This window comes from Macaca thibetana, chromosome 13 (genome assembly GCF_024542745.1).
Source record: "Macaca thibetana thibetana isolate TM-01 chromosome 13, ASM2454274v1, whole genome shotgun sequence".
Classification (NCBI taxonomy): Eukaryota; Metazoa; Chordata; class Mammalia; order Primates; family Cercopithecidae; genus Macaca; species Macaca thibetana.
The window spans coordinates 56,124,749-56,142,302 of NC_065590.1; the positions used below are offsets into that span (position 1 = coordinate 56,124,749).

Here is a 17,554-nt window from a genome sequence, read left to right on the forward strand (position 1 = left end):
AGGCTTAATATCTTTTAAAATCAGTCTCATTTATATTGTGCATGTCAACTGAGTTTAAAAGTTATTTTTTAAAGGTATCTTTTCCACTTATTTTGCATTTCCTTAACCATCCTGTGAAATGCTTTCCTTTTCTCTTAAAATCCTGTTGCATTCCAAGAGGCTTTAAAATCAGCTTAATTAACATGAATGCTTCTCTCTTTTCACACACACTCATCTCATGCAAAGTTTTGATAAGATTTTTAGAATATAGGGCCCATAAGCTATTGTAATAAAGTCTATTCAATAATAATTTTAATATTTCTATCTATAATATAACCTTTACAGTGCAGGTAGGAAGTCTAGCAGGAAGAATGTGAATTCTTTGGGGATTAGTGAGTTTCCATCCTTATTGATGTAGCATCAAAACTGTTAGAAGTACCTAATATATTTCCTAAAAGGTAGATCTTCAAGACAATTTCCTCATTTAGTCCATAAAAACTTGTTATTTGGAAAAATCTATAGTAGTTTTAAAAGTGAAATTAAATGAAAAATTATATAACCTGGACAAATAAACCATTATTTATCAGCATATAAAACACCATGAATTATCAATAGATCATAAGCTGTTGAATCTGCCTATGTGAGCTTTTTGTTAAAATCACTCAGAAAATACAGAGAGGCTACAGTTCAGAGGCATCAAACTACTATGTTTAATAACTTTCATATTATATTGTGATTAGATGATTATTTATAATTATATCTAGCCTACAGAGATGTTTGAATACCCCTAAAATTTTAAGAAAACAACACAGATAATTTAAATACTGATGAAAACAATATATGATGTTATATAGCTCAAATAAAGTTTCTGAAATAGCACTGGGAATTGAAAATACAAGTTTATTAAAATTGATTGATATATATTTCTTTAACAATTTCCCATATTTTAGACATATACATGGATAGGGAAATAGCTTTATTTCTGAATTTAAGATAAAAAGGTAGGGATTATGCCTTTCAGTAAAAAGTAACTTCTTGAATAGCAAAAGAATTTTTGAAAGCATATTAGTAGTATTCTTTAGAAGAAGAGTGCTCTTCAAGTTTGAAGTGAATTGTCAAGCAGGAAATAATAAATAAATAAAGGGATTTCAATGTCCCTTTAAAAATTCCTTGGTGAAATTACATCTGTAATATATATCTTTACACTTAGAATTCAGCATTGAAGAAATGTCTAGGTGAAATCTCAAATAATTTTGTTCTCTGAGAAAATTGCTTTAGCATATTTGCAGCTGAACCATTGTTTCTTAAAAACCCCTTTCTGTAGTAAATTCTAACTTTACAACTGCATGTCTAATGATCATTTTGTATTTGAACAAGCCTAGTCAGTCGCTATATGTATCAGACAAAAAGACATTTCTGCATTATCATTTCAGTGTGACTACAATTTTTTTTCTTCATTTAATTATAAAACTGCTCATTTTTTGATGAGGGGAAAAAGATCAGACCCAGCCCATGTTTCAGGTATTCCATTGGGTTTTAAAAGTGTAATTTCATCACTGAAGAATTACAAGCCCTGTGGGGGCAATATTCAAAACAGTCTCATCAAAGGGCACAGAGGGCAGATGTAATATTGAGGGGATTGGTTGGATTTTAAGTCATGCTCTTGTGCTCTTGCTTGTTCCAACTGATGCATGGAAGAAATACACCGTGCAGCATATGCCAGTGTTTAAAATGCAGTTCTAGAACACTTTGCCCCAAAGCATTCCAACCAGGGGTTGAAAGAATGCTTTTTGATTTGCCTCTGTGATACAGACATGTCTCATAGGAAACGAGATGTCTGTCACTGAACATTTTTGTCACCGTGACAACCCTGCCTTCCCATGCTCCCTTGTTTATTGCTGACTGTGCTCTTGTTTCCCTTCAAGGTCTGGCGCACCTGATGATGGGCGACCAAGGTATGGGCTCTGTTCCTTTTCCACTCTGCTTTCAGTGTTTTCTTGTTCTGTAGCTGCTTTCAAACCATCACTGCAAAGGATGGGCAAATGCTTGCAAATTATGTGGCTGCAAATGAAATACATATCTTTCGTTCACATTTTTTCATGTGTTTTTCTTCCCTTTCTTTGTTGGTTTGATTTTGATTTGTTCATGTGACTTTTTTATTTTCCTTCATTTCTTGCATTATAATATCTGCAAATAAATGAGACATAAGAAATTGTGATTGAAATTTTCTGTATATTTATCAGCATATGCAGTAAAGGGTGGTTATGGTAAAGGATAACCGGGAACCATCAGAAATTGCTGTCTGAAAGAAGATCCTCAGTTTAAACCACTCTATCCAAAAACCCAGTCCATTTTTCATCCATGCATGACAGTTTGGGGACATGCAGACATCTTTGGCTTCTGGCTTCTAGAATGCTGAGTATAGTGTTCCACAGAATCAACACTTTTCGTAGATTTATTTTGTGTCTCTCTTTTGTGTGATCTTTTAAAAATTGAGCATGGGCCATTCAATTTTTTGCATGTACTTGACTTCAAAACAGGCAGAATTCCCAATGTGTCCTGATTGCGCCTCCATTTGTCTTCAAAACCTTGTTTATACTTTCGTGTCTCGTTTAATTTTCAGAGAGTAGTGACTTTACATATGTTCATAATTCTTATTGTTGTTTTTCTCCTCTTTATCCTCTTTGTCTGGAAACCCTTTCTTCATGGACCCATTTCATCAAATCCATAGGTAAAAGTAAAGGTATTACATTATTTTATTTCTTCTTAATATCATCGGTATGAATTACAGTGTGTCTGAGTTATGTAAATGTATTTAGACCTTTTGGCATTGGTAATGGGCACTGGGAGGTAGGTATATGTGTTAATAAATATTTTATAAATTTACGGTAAGAAAAATTCATCAATATGCTTCTGTTTTTGCCCTCACTCTTTTTTTTTTTTTCCTCTTTAGAGTGATCTTTTTCATATGAGGTGCTCACACAGTTAGTATATTTAGAAATTAGCTGCAGGCTTTGGTGTCAGTTTTTGCAGTATCGTTTAATGGTAGTTAAATAAGTCTAGGAACTGTAAATATATCATCTTCAAACATTCAGCTCTGGAGCACACCTGCCCCAGCCATTCTGTGTTGAGACATAAGTCTAAGCATATGCACCACTGAAATGGTACTGCTGTGGGCGCATCACCTTGTTGTCTGCTAGATTCCATTTATGCACATGAACACTGTAGTAACCTAAAAAGGCAATATTAAGAAAGAGTCAAAAGAGGAGAAAGACATTTCTCTTTATGTATACTTACTTTGTTTTAAGGACATATCAACTAGCTATGCATACCCGCATTGCTTGGTAAGTCAGGCATGTGTACTCTTTGATGGTCTTGGTACAAAATCCAGAAGTATGTGTAATTTGCCATTTAAAACCATCCTCATTGTGTTTAATGTTGTCACTAAAAGGAAGAAAGTGGTATGCAGCTGTGGCGAACATATAGAACAGTCTTTAAATCAACCATTTTTAACTGTGTATTAGTGAATGTTTCTATTTAGTTTCTATTTTTAATTATTATTAATGGTTTAAATGCAGGAATATCTTTATTCTTTCTTATGTTCTCAATGTTAATCTGGTGAATTGGGACCACAGTTCACAGTTCTACACCCTTATGTTTGTGTCGTCTAGCAGCAAAACTTTTCTGCTTGAAAAAGCACCTGAACATGAGCCAGGCAATATGTAAGAAATGATATCAGTTTTAAATGTGTAAAATAGAGCTTTAGAAACAAATGCTGTTTGAATACTTTGATCCAACAACATAGGTTATCACAGTTTTTGTTTTGGTCAGCTATTTTCAATAATATAATTTAATCTCATATTAAGCCTCTAGCAACTATGCAAATGATAGTATGTATCAATTATTTTAGAAGTTTCGTGTAACATTTTGAGGGCTTTCTAAACGTTTTTAATTGAGGCCAAAATCTCATCCACTGCCTTCTCTTAAGCGGGCATTTCTCATCGTGTTCTTTATTATGTGGACTTAGGATGGCATAGAGGGAAGAACATATTTTATCTTACTGACTGAATAAAATATATGTGTATGTGTTTGTATATATACATATGTGTATTTGTATGGATGCATGTATAAATACACAATTTGTAAGTATATACACTCCTATATTTGCTATTTTGTGAAAAGTAACTCTTAAAATAATTTTTAAATTATACAACAATTTTCTACATATGGAGTAGTTCATGTTTATACTCAGCTGCTATTTGTTTTGGTGTACTTAATGTTAAGTGTCACTTAACTTTATTCAGTTTTTCTATGTCAGTCTTAAATGTTTTCTGTTGGCATGTGTGTCAAACATTATATTTTAACTTCACCAGTTTTCCTCAGATTGTATTCCTCAATCAGCACAAAGACACGGAGGACAGGAACTTGATTTTTTCATTGCATTCTTCTTCTGTTATCGGGATGAGTATGCTTTTTGCTGTTAAATGGAGGAAGAAGATTTTAAGATGGACTTGAGTATTTTGCAAATCAGAATGCTACCCATTACATATTGTTTAATTAGATGTAGAGAAATGAGAAAGGTGATTGTAAATCTTCTCTAATGGCAGATTAATTCCATAAATCTATATTCTAGAGCAAAAATACAATCATGACTATGACATGGCATCCACATTCAAAGAGTGTTCATGTAACAAGGAAATGAAAACATGTGGGCAAGTTAGAATGAATGACAGAAGGGAAATGCTATGATAGTGGTACAAAGTAAACTAGGAATTCAGAAAAAGGCAAACATAACATCAATCCAAGTCTCTCTTATGTGAATATCCCCACCTTGTGCCATCTGTTGAAGGGATTAAAAAAAAAATCTAGAAAAAATAATTTAGAAACTTTACATTGTAGCTTCCTATATGGAATTAAATCCTAGTTGTGTATAAAATCAGGGTTAAATCTGGCCAGTTTAAATAAATGATTTACAGTGTAAACTTACGTTTCCTAAATTTTTACATCTCAATATAATCATGGAGCAATTTTCTCAATTTTCCCACTTTTCTCTTGTGTGAGTAGTGAATTCAGGGGATCTGGAATGAAGTTTTGTGGATTAATGTCTTTCTTTTTTGAAAAAAAAAAAAAGACTAGAAAAAATTCAAGAACATCTTCATTATTTTGATTTGTTCTGTATGAATTCTTAAATATTTTCTAACTTTTTAAATGTCCAGTGATTAACATATTTCATTAAAAAATGAGTAACACATGTAAAAAGAACATTCCTTTTGATAACCTTCTTCATCCTCCTCTCAAGTCCTTTCTCTCGAGGTAAGCACTGGTCTTACTTTGTGATGTGCCCTTACAGCGTTGGTGTTGATCCTTCTGTGCTCCATAACAACTCAGGGTTTGGAAACTGCAAAACCCCTTATCAGTGTACATGACAAAAAAAGTCAGCTGGAGACATGGTACAGACCACTGCTATGGGCTGGCAGAATCACAATGAATGAAACACAAGTTTTCTCATTCTTCTCATAGGCCACAGTGCCTCCTATTTTTAATTAGTCATCCTGTTTCAGACTTTAGAGTCAATCTGTTGCTTGTTTTTTTTTTTTTTTTTTTTTTTTTTTTTTTTTTTTTTTTTTAATTTACATTCCCTAAACAAAGATGTGTCACCTTTAACTGGATATGGTTAAGAATAAACTTTATTTGAATGAATTATAGTTTTCTTTGGGGCAGCTGAAGATCTGTTATTCAAAGCCAACCTTACTTTTGCTAGTTGTGGGTAGATGGATTCAAATAGTGTTCATGAAATTTGGATCACATTTTTTTTTTTTTTTTTTTTGGCTTGGAATTTGTCAGTGATGTTGTTAGTATCATTGATAATGCTAATTTTATTCTCCTTTCTATTTAGAATTTATGTTTATCTATTTGCCTTGAATTAAGTATGTCTTTTTTGTTTATTCTTATTTCTTTTGCTATGTATGCGTAACTGGTCACTTTGTTCCAATAATTGCTTTGATTATTTATTTATATTTTACTTTGATGGCTTGTCAAGAATGAATATTTAAATTACAAAAAAGTCAGAATATGTTTTACCTGAAAGTCCAGCCATAATAGTTGGTTAATAGCTCAGGAGTACAAGTTAATAATTATCAGCTAATGTTGGCACTTTGATTGGAGGCTTGTACTTGTCCTTCATAAGTCATCATAATTGTAATTACATATTTGTATTTGTGATTATACTTAATGTTAACTTCTCCTGGTAGAGTGTAAGCTCTATGAGGGCAGAAACCTTGTCTTTCTCTTTGACCGTTGTATTTCCAGAACATTTTTCTTATTGTATCTTGAATTTGCCGTTTCATGACTGAAGCATATTTGTTTGGGGGCGACAGTTTCAGTTGTCCATTTTAAAAAGTCAAATGAACGTTTATTGTTTAATTATCCAGGCTTCTCATGTTACTAGAAAAGCAAAATATTACAAGTAGAACTGAAAAGAATATAGTTACACATCCTGAAACTACATAAGCTTTATTCTTTTTGTGAAGAGTAGATCTTAAATTAGTATAATTTATAAAAATAATGATAGATTTTTCTCAAAGCCGATTGTTAAAGCTGATTATAATAGTTAAGACCTGGATACAACTCTTCTACCTTAACTAATTGATGAGTAGTATCTAGTATTATCATGTGCTTTAAGTTTTTATCTATACTGTCATACCAAAATTAATATTTTATTAAACTTACTTTTAAAATAGATTTGATATTATTAATACTTAGAAAAGAATAAAGCATTTGGTGTTTTTTAAATACATTTTCTTTTGTCTTTGTCTTAGTCCATTTGGGCTGCTATATAAAAATACCATAAACTGGGTAGCTTGTAAGTAACAGAAACTTATTTCTCAAACGTCTTTAGGCTGAGAAGTCCAAGACCAAGGGCTGGCACATTCAATGTCCAGTGAGATTTTGCTTCCTGGTTCATAGATCACTACCTTCTTTTTGTGTCCTCAAGGGGCAAGAGAGCTCTCTGGTGTGTCTTTTATAAGGACAGTAATCCCATTAATAAAAGCTCTGCCCTCATGACCTAATCAAATCCCAAAAGCCCCCTCTCCTAATCCATCATTTTGTGGGTTAGGATTTCAATTTATCAATTTTGGAAAGGCACGACATTCAGATCACACAGTTTCCATGACTTTTTCTTTTTTTTTTTTTTTCCATTTTCAATGCTGTGTTGCTATATAGCACATTTGTCTGTGAAGTGCCCAACTTCCAATTATTAAAATCCTAATGCATGTTTGTTTTATACTTTTAAATATATTTTGCTGTGATTTCTGATAGAGACTTAATTTGGTTATTAAAATATGATATGTATCTTCTGTATAAATTCTTAAATTGTATTTCCTCATTTAGCATCATCATAATAAGTCATCTGTTTGTTCAGAAAAGTTTGTGGATGTTGGCAGAACCTTACTGTTGAAATGCCTGCGTTTGGTGCATATACAAACTAAGAAGTCAGAATTTTTTTTTTTTTTTTTAATCTACTGTGTTACCTCTACTCTTGCAGTACTCTTGCAGTCCCCTTAATTCACAACCACAGACCGTGGGAAGACCAGAATTTCACCTTATAAAATCAGACATTAAATATCTACTTTTATCTGTATTATATACATGGAAGGCTATGTGACTATTTAGAATTCAATGTTTATTTAGCAGTTCATCTTTAGCTTACATGTTCATTAGCTCTGAGTAGAACCAAGAAAAACTAATTGAAGAGTATATACTTATGTATTATCTCTTGCTGTGATTTAACCAATCTTGTTATATGTATTACTAATAAAAGTCCCAGCTCGATTGTATTTTTGTAATCCTGGTTCTGTGAAGCAAAGTTTTCTGTGTCATTATACATTCTTTAAACAATGATAACATTGAAAAACTGATCATCTAAACAAGACTTTTGCTAAACTTGTTGCAGACTAACTTGTCCTCAGAGAAGAGCACAGAAAGGACTCTCCATAGTCTAATAGTTTAAAAAATGAAGTGGTATGAATAGAAACTTAGATGTGTTTTACTGAAATATGTTGCAAATAGCAAAACTTTCAAATTATGACATAATGGAGGTTAAACTGATTATTTATTCTCCAGAATAATGACTTTGTTATTTATCCATTTGCAAATGTATTTGTGTTAATCTAAATTTTAACAACCATCAACACTTTTAGGTTGATAGGAGGCTGTTTCCTAAGTTTTGTTGGCCAGTGGTTATAAAACAATGTAATTTTCCATAGTGTTTAGCTCTTAAACTAGAGAAATTTGAATCTTTAATTAGAATCATAACATTTTGGAGCAGAGAAGAACATTAGAGATCATCTGAAAATCTAATAATATAATATTGTCACTCTTTGTATTATAAGGCATGAAAGGTGATGCTGCTTATTGTGAAAGGCAAAACCTTGTAACAACTTTCAACCAAAATAACTATTATAATGTAGAATAGCCAACCTTAAGGAGACTTCAATGGATTTTTCTCCAATTAAACACTAATAATCATGAAACAGAGTTTCATCTTCTTATTCTCACAAAATAAATTTAGTGGTAGTATAAAGGAAACCATTCACAGACTTTTATCTAGGATGCTGGTATCTCTCATATTCAAGATTTTCATTTGAGGGAGTGAAACTCCAGCTTATAACTGATGGGTAATAATCCTGAAGTCATAAGAGCTGGTTTCATATCCCAGATTTGTTACTTACTGACCTTGAGTAAATAATTTAGCCTCACATATCAAAACCTTATGATCTGTAATATGGATTAATAAAAATACTCAATTACTGAGGGTAATATTACATGACAAATTGTAAAAGTGCATAGAAGAGGCTTTTTATTAATGGTGGCAATAAGAAAAAGATACCATGTGAATTTGGATTAAATGAATATTAAAATGATCTGTAATCTGTCAAAGGTTTAGCAGAAACAGTATCAATATCTTAATATTAATATCTTCTTTCCATCATATTAATACCCTATTATTTATGGTTCTGGCATTGTCTTTGGTTGAAACTAACTAGACACCAATGTCCTGATGATCCGTACTACAGACAACATTTGTACAAAAAGGTATTAAAGATCGATTATCCTCAATCAAAATTATTTAGATATCTGTGTTACTCTTTACACTTTAACATTTATTTTACATACAATAATGAGGCTGAAATAGACTTGCCTCCGCTTTGAGCAACCCTAGGAAGTCATCGGTAAAATACTGGTTTTCAGATGCATATTTATTGGCTGAAGGAGGCAGGGTGATAGACATTTTTTCATGAACTGGAGGTACCAATGAGAGGAAACTTTTTTTGTAAATTAATGTTTTGCCCCACTAATAACTTCATAGAGTGATATATATAGTTGAGACTGCTGACACCTAGTTATCTTAATACCACATTTTCGAGGAAAAGCTAAGTAGATATATTTCTGAGGTTTCTATTTTGGAAAAATAACATATAATTATCTTGAAATACTTAAATAATTGGCTAATATTCTCACATACTTCAAGATTTTGCTAAAAATATTAAGGACTAAAACTGACCACCCTGCCTAATACTGCCATTAGGCCCTCTCCTGAACTTCCATGCCATGATCTAGTTTCTCTTCCATAGAAATTACTATCTTTTAACTTACTTTAAAAAAATTCTCATTTATTTTGTTTTTTTTTTTAAATATATTTTGGAAGGAATATATTTTAAAAAGGAAGGAATCTGGTGAAGGCAGAGATCTCTACGCTACCCTGATGTGTCTCAAGAGTCCCTAGAACAGTGATTGGCACTCATACTCAATACTCAATAAATTCTTGTTTAATGATCAACTGATTGATTGGCTAAACAAGTTTGTCAAGTTTCCTTTGAGTTTTAATTTGGATATTTTTTCTGCTTTCTCATAGTACACTAATTTTTAACTTTCTTTTTCATTTTTGCTCCAAGGTAAATCTTCCTGTGAAGGATAAACAAAATCAATGAAAACAAAAAAGTTTCCTTATTGTATTGTGGGTCAAGTGGCCTCAGATTTGACACTTTTTATCTTTCTCATTCCCTGTCCAGTGCAAGAGGCCTTTAGAAATTTTGGAAAGGATTTAAAAACCACTTTCACAGCCACTGATGGTCAAAGGTTTCCTTTCACATTTTTCTAATTATCTCAGTCTTAAAGGACTATTACTTTAAGAATGGGACAGTAATTAATCTTTGCATGTCTCCGTGTCTATACAAGTAACAGGAGGAGGATCCTGGAAGTTTGGCTTCTGAATAGCATGATTTATTGTGACATTTTCGGGAAGGATCATTTGGCAATTTGTGATGGAAAGTTTCAAAAAATGAAGTAGATCTTATATTTTATGGTCATGTAGTTTACCTTTCACTAACATAAATATAAATTGATTCGTTCTTCTCAGATCATCAAGTAGGCGTAAACACCCAAAAGGCCTTTGATTTTTTTTTCTCAGCACACAAATACATTATTGTATGTCCAAGTAGATGACTTATCAATGAGTGCAGGTCCACAGCCGGCTGTCCTAAGCCATAGAACCTGTGCTGAAGAACTATAGTGCTAGGAAATCTTTGAATTAAAAAGCAACAACAGTACTACAGTGTCTGAGGCCACATTTTGCTTAAAATGTATGTCCTGTTACTTGTCATTTAGAAAAGAGAGAAAGTGAGAGCTAAAGGGTTTCATTCAATCTTAGTCATTATTATTGTAATCACCAAGGAGATTCTGCTTTATGTGGGACTGTTACATGTGGTGTAAAGGCACAACTTTTCAGAATGGATGTTTTCACGGTTTATATTAAGAAGTATAGCCACATAGATAATAATAGCTACCATTTTTAGGATATGTTCTTTTGCATTCATATCATGCCTACTTATATAAATGCCTATTGCACAAACTGCCATTCTCCCTTTCTATTTGGCTTGTTTGTCATGTACCTACGACCTCATGATAGTCCATTCAGAATGGGAGCAGCTGAAGTACTCTCCATTAATTATTTGTGTTTACTTTCAAACAAGTAAAATGCAGGGATATTCACAGAACTATGAACAGAGACTAATATTTTCTTTGGTGTTAAAAAATACTATTTTACTGCATAACCCAGGTATAGACTATACAATTAGACTACTGAGATGATGAATAAGATAATTCAGAAAATTAAAACAACGTATGCTTTATAAGGAATTTCAAAGCAGTATTTTATTCTTTGGCTTGAGTCACCTGGAAAACTGACCCAGTTTTCCCTTTCACTTTTTGGACTTGGCATTTTGAAGTCTGTAGACATTTGGAGAAAATTAAATTACTCCATTTAAGGAAACAGTCAAATTTAGATTGGGCTAAACTGCTGCTAGAGGGATGGAAATCCCTAAATTGTCCAATTGTGATTCCAGTTCACTGGGAAACCCTAGTTCACAAACTAACCATAGGGTTTCATAGATTGCTAGTAGCAAAATCTACCAGAAATCTTCCTCTAAACTCAGTGAACAGATAATGTTTGATGCTGTAATGACTTAAAAGAATGATGTGATGATGGCTTTCAATAACTGTCTTTTGGGTGTTTATTGTTTAAATAAAACAATACCGTCTCTGGCAAACAATCAGCAGAAATGCATTTTGAATTGTTTTCTCAGCAGTGTGGTTGGATTTGCACTGACCCATCGGTACTGTCGGTGAGCAGTGGCATTCTTTTCCAGAGGACTGAGTGAAGTTAATAGTCTTAAAGAGCAGTTGGATTTGCACTGACCAATGAGGTGGAAGAAGAGAGAAGCTGATTGATCCCAAAGAAAGCCAACACCTAGACTGATAAATGTGAGGACTCTTTGGTTTGGCATTCATCCTCATTATTTATAGAACTAATACTAGTTATTAGGGTAGGTCCCAGTTCCTTCCTTCCTTCCTTCCTTCCTTCCTTCCTTCCTTCCTTCCTTCCTTCCTTCCTTCCTTCCTTCCTTCCTTCCTTCCTCCCCTCCCTCCCTCCCTCCCTCCCTCCCTCCCTCCCTCCCTCCCTCCCTCCCTCCCTCCCTCCCTCCCTCCCTCCCTCCTCCTTCCTTCCTTCCTTCCTTCCTTCCTTCCTTCCTTCCTTCCTTCCTTCCTTCCTTCCTTCCTTCCTTCCTTCCTTCTCTCCTTCATTTTCTTTCGTTTAACTACCTTAAGCATGTCATTCCCTGAATAGAGGAAAAGTCTTATATAGAGGAGAATCACTCCTTAATCAGATCTGTTCAAGTAGCTCACTTCCCTGTCAGAACATCTGAACAGTTGCTCAAACATCACTGCAAACCTTGAGGTCATTACTATTGTTCTGACCTGGTAGTTCTCAGAGGGACGGCCCAGAGCAGTTACTCACGTTTCACTCACATTAAAACATACTTGTCTAGGCTGGGTGCGCTGGCTCACACCTGTAGTCCCAGCACTTTGGGAGGCCGAGATGGGCAGATTACGAGGTCAGGAGATCAAGACCATCCTGGCTAACAAGGTGAAACCCCATCTCTACAAAAATACAAAAATTAGCCAGTCGTGGTGGTGGGCACCTGTACTCCCAGCTACTTGGGAAGCTGAGGCAGGAGAATGGCGTGAACCTGGGAAGCGGAGCTTGCAGTGAGCCGAGATTGTGCCGCTGCACGCCAGCCTGGGCAACAGAGCAAGACTCCGTCTCAAAAATAAAAGAAATAAAAAATACAACATACTTATCTAGTGTCTCATGTCATCAATTCCCTGTGTAAGAACAGATAAATCAGTTAAAATTATGTGGCACTTTCAGACACTATCATCTTGATTTTTTGCAACAGGACAGGACCACTGAGAGATTTATCTTTGGCAAGGGGATAATTTTTGGTGCCACCTTAAATCACATGTAATATGTAACCCTCTATCTATTTAGGGAAGTATAGATGCATTTTCTAAAATACAGATTTTTCAAGGAACTTGACAGAGGATTTTATTCATTAGGTTAAGGCAGACTGGCATCCTGTACTTTAAAAGATATCATTCTTTCCCCCAGAAGATCTAATGCCCAGTCACTTTGTGACTAGTGAACTCATTAAATTGGCCTTTGCCCTCCAAAAGCTGAGGACTTAATCTCCATGGTGATGAGGATTTTGTTTTCCCTTGCAGTGACATATACAACTTGATAACTCACCTCATATTGCTTCTGCATTGAAAGACTTTTTTTGATAATAAAAATAATTATTAACTTGCTTTAAAAGAAGTTGGTGCATGATGAAAGGACTGAGAAAAAAAGTAGTTATTCAATTATATCTACCCTTCATCCCTGAAACTAAATTGTTAGTTTTCACATTAGTAAAGATGTCACTGAGCCCTTTCAAATCTTGTTGTAAAGGTCATTAAAATTTTCATTGTGTAGAGTTCAGACCATGTACTTTACAAAAAGACAAAACAAAAATCAAGTTGAATATGTGGCAACTTTTAAACTTTTTATGTAATGCCCATCTGTGGATACTTTGTAATATGTTTTAGGATCATTCTCAATAATGTACAATGGAAAAAGGATCCAGACAAAGAAAAAGCTAAACAGCAAATGCTGAGCTCACATTGAAAATCTACCACAAATATATCTTGATGCAATGGAAAAGGATGATGATAATGACCCTTTTTTCTGGAAATTGTGGGGAAAGAAGCATTAAATAAAACAGGAATATGTTGTATCTACAAAATTCAGGCTTTATTGGGGGTAGAAATTTGCTCCATGGAGTTTACTAAAAAATAATAGACAATATTCTTATTAGACATTCAGAAATGACAGACTCAGGTATAGAAATTATATGGAAATGTATAAGATTTTTAAAAAATCTATAAAAGGAAGTGGTTGAAAGATTAGTGTGAGTACAAGAAAAAGCAGGGAGAGAGTGATGAGGATGATAAGGCCAAGCTCTTACGGGGACAAAAAAACGAGATGCTAATGTTGTCGCTGTAAGAGCAAGGGGTTAATCATTTCTCCAAGTGGAAATAGATGTGAAAGAGTAATGACAGCAGGCTGAGAGGGCAACTTTAGGGTCTAGGGAAGCTCTATGCGTAGATGGTTACATATTGCATGTGATTTGAGGGGGAACCAAAAGTTATCCCCTTGTCGAAGATAAATCTCTCAGTGGTTCCGTCTCTTGCAATAAATCAAGATGATAGTATTTGAAAGTACCACATAATTTTAACTAATGTATCTGTTCTTAAGCAGGGATTTGATGATAGGGGATACCAGAGAATTATTTTTTAATGTCAGTGGAACATGTCAGATGGCATTGTCCAGCCCTTGATTTAGCCCCGGTGAGATCTATGCAGAATTGGAAGCCCTTAGCACATTTGGCATGGCTGATACCTGGAATTACAGAGGAAGCAGAATCCAGTGATAGACTGAATCTTATTTTTTGGTCAAAAATTAGCTGTTAGCAGTATATATTCCCTCATTGTGCACACTGGCACTCCTACCCCAAACTAGGAAAAGTGTATTATTATTTTTTTAGGAACACCATTATACCTAATATTTACCTCTATTATAAAATTATTTAGCTGGATTGCGTTTATTATTAGTCAGTCCCTGTGCTTAGAATGTAAGACCCTTGAAGGCAGGGGCTTTGATATTCTCAGTTTTGAATTGAGGATAGAGCTTGGTACATGAGAGATACTGAGGAAATCTTGTTGCAAAAGGATAGCCAAGGATCATGGAGACTGGAGTTAAGTGGACCCACATTTAGACCCTAGATTCATGATGTATCAGCTGTGTGACTTTGGGAAACTTATTTGGCCTCTCTGAAACTCATTTGTAAAATGCAGATGATAAAATCTAAAAATCTCTTTTAGCTATGGGGATTAAGTATATGAATATCAGTAAAGTGTGTAATGTATTTCTAGTGAATAGTGAATGCACAATAGTAGAACGTGGCAGAGTATTGGGTATTTACTGATGAGTCAAATAAAATTAATTTTCAAAGGAAATAACTTTTTAAATCACAAACTACATGGAGGAAAGATCAAAAAAGTCAAAGACATTTACCCTTTGTATACATATTTTTAAAGCTCATTAAATCCCAAATGTTGAGTAAGGAAGTAAAATGGGAGGGAACAGAAAGAGAATTGGAAAATATTTTTGTGATATTTTCTTTCGTTTCATTTTATGGTGATTTTCATTATTCTTAATTCATGAAAAAAAATATACCTAAGGCTAGCCTAAGAATGCTGACGAGGAAGTAATTTTGTCATAATTTTTGCCTCTAAGTAACAAAGGTGAGATGTTTTCTTTAGTTTTTTTTAAAATTTCCTTGATTAGGGTATTAAGATCCTGCTTACAATGAACTAGTTTTAGCATAAATCAGATAAAGCCTTTTGTTCTACACTACTGAGTAAGAAAAAGCTTAGCTTGCTTTTGACTTCTTTTGCCTAATTGCTTTTCTCCATTAGAAGAGAATATACCATGGAAAAAATACATAATCCATTCCTATCCTTCAGTTCCCTTCTTGGATGTATTTTGGAGAGTTTGAAATTATATGAAAGTTATGAGAGAATGAGATAACTATTCAAGAGAAAATTGAGTTTGTTGGGATGTTGGGGAAGGGGAGATTCCTCACATGATTTGGTAGGTCTGTTAACAATTTAGGACTCAGATATAACACTTAAGTGAATAGTAATTTACTAGGAGCTGGAAAGTAGATGGTAATGTGTTCTAAACCAGTATAATTGTGAAGTCTACCACAATCAGAAAATCACAGAAATTGCTTCAGAATGGAAAAGGACTTAATAACAAATAATGGAATCACAAATTTGACAAAAACTTTAGAAGTGTCCTAGTCCAAATGCCTATTCAAACAAACTCCTCTGCTAGTTAAGTAATGGGTGATGATTTAAACTCTCTTTATGCTTTCAGAAGAGTGTACTTGTTACCTTGTTACCTCATAAAGTAATAATGTTTTAAGGAGAGGTTTAGTTATTACCAAGTTTTTCTTTATTTTAATCAAAATCTGCCTACTGAAACTATTGCCAATTAGCCATCTGCACGTTGTTTTGCTGAATCTTAAGATATTTATTGAATTTCTCCAATGTGCTGTGCTGTATGTTTCCAATTTCTCTGGAGTTAAAAACATTATGTCTAAGTTCTCATTCACTTAAAAAATACTTTCTATGAATATATTTCTCCACCCTATCTTTATTTTTTGTTGCTATAAGAAAATACCATAAATGTGTAATTTATAAAGAAAGCAAGTTTATTTCTTATAGTTCTGCAGGCTGGAAAATCCAAGAGCATGGCATTAGCAACCAGTCAGGGCCTTCTTGCTGCATCGTAACATGTGGAGGGCATCACATGGTGAGAGGGTAAGAGAGTCCCTGCCAGCTCAGGTCTCTCTTCCTCTTCTTAAAGCCACCTGTCCCATCATTGGGGCTCCACACTGATAACTTTATCTAATCCTGTTTACCTCCTAAAGGACCCACTTCCAGCCAGCATATTAATTTGAGGATTAAATTTTCAACACAAAATTTGGGGAACACATTCAAACCATAGCAACCCCTATACCCAAATTCAGATTTTTCTCTTCCACATTTTATTTCTTTGGTCTCTCAAACCATCCTTCACAGTGTTGAAGACCTTTCCATCTCTTTGCCGACTTTCTCCTTCTCCTAATCTTGGCATGCTCTAATTGTCAGGATACTTCTTAAAGCCAAGTCCAAAATTAATTACATTATCCCTGGGTATCTGAGCAAGGCATAGTAAAATGGAAGCATTCTCTACTTCTGGAAATAATACTTCTGTTAATGCCACCTAAAATCAAAGGTAGGGTTTGCGGGGTGTGTGTGTGTGTGTGTGTGTGTGTTTGTGTGTGTGTGTGTGTATGTGTATGTGTATGTGTATGTGTATGTGTATGTATTTTGGTCAGTGTTACTGTTTTATCAATTTATACTGAACTTTTAGTCAGTTGAAACCTCTAAGTTTTTCCACATGAACTGCTCATAAGTCAGCCTTTCTGTACCCTACTCAAGAGTTGATGTTGTCAGCCCACTTTAAAACATGAAATATTACTATTCAATTCTACCTTCAATCATTAAAAATAATAAATTATCTACTAAGGATCATATGCAAGATTCTATGTATACAAACATAGAAAAGGCTGGTATCTGTTCTAGAGGGATTTATAGCTCAGTAGGTGAATACATTTTTACATAGAAGTCTCATCAATAGTTAAAAGCCCTATAATATAAGTTATTTACAAAAACCAACATTCTTCATTAGCTGAGTCTTGATGAGTGATGACTGTTGATTAGAGTGACATTGTTTGTAGTGTATTAGTTTTCTACTGATGCCATAACAAATTACTACAGATGTAATAGCTTAAACAACATAAATGTATTGTATCACTCTTTTGTAGGTCAGAAGTCTGGCATGGATCTCACTGGGGTAAATTTGATTTGTCATCAATGCTGCATTTCTGTTAGAAGCACTAGGAAAGAATCTGCTTTATTCCTTTTCCACATTTTTTGAGCCTGCCTACATTCCTTGGCTGGTGACCCCTTTGTTTCATCTTCAAAGCCAGTAACCTTGCATCTCTCAGACCATTCTTCTATA

General features: G+C 34.1%; 1 protein-coding gene across 23 annotated transcripts in view; it reads left to right on the top strand.

Annotated features, from left to right (window-relative positions):
• The window catches only part of NRXN1 (neurexin 1), a 1,134,455-nt gene that overhangs the window by 110,269 nt on the left and 1,006,632 nt on the right, over positions 1-17,554 (top strand). For 15 of the 23 annotated variants that reach the window (XM_050753719.1, XM_050753720.1, XM_050753731.1 and 12 more), the window contains one exon: positions 1,905-1,934. The exons of 6 other annotated variants lie outside the window; for them this stretch is intronic. In XM_050753719.1, the coding sequence (XP_050609676.1) occupies positions 1,905-1,934 (30 nt within the window). Of the gene's footprint in view, positions 1-1,904; positions 1,935-2,710; positions 7,818-17,554 lie in introns of those variants that run through there. 2 more of the 23 variants (XM_050753747.1, XM_050753748.1) reach the window with 1 other exon arrangement.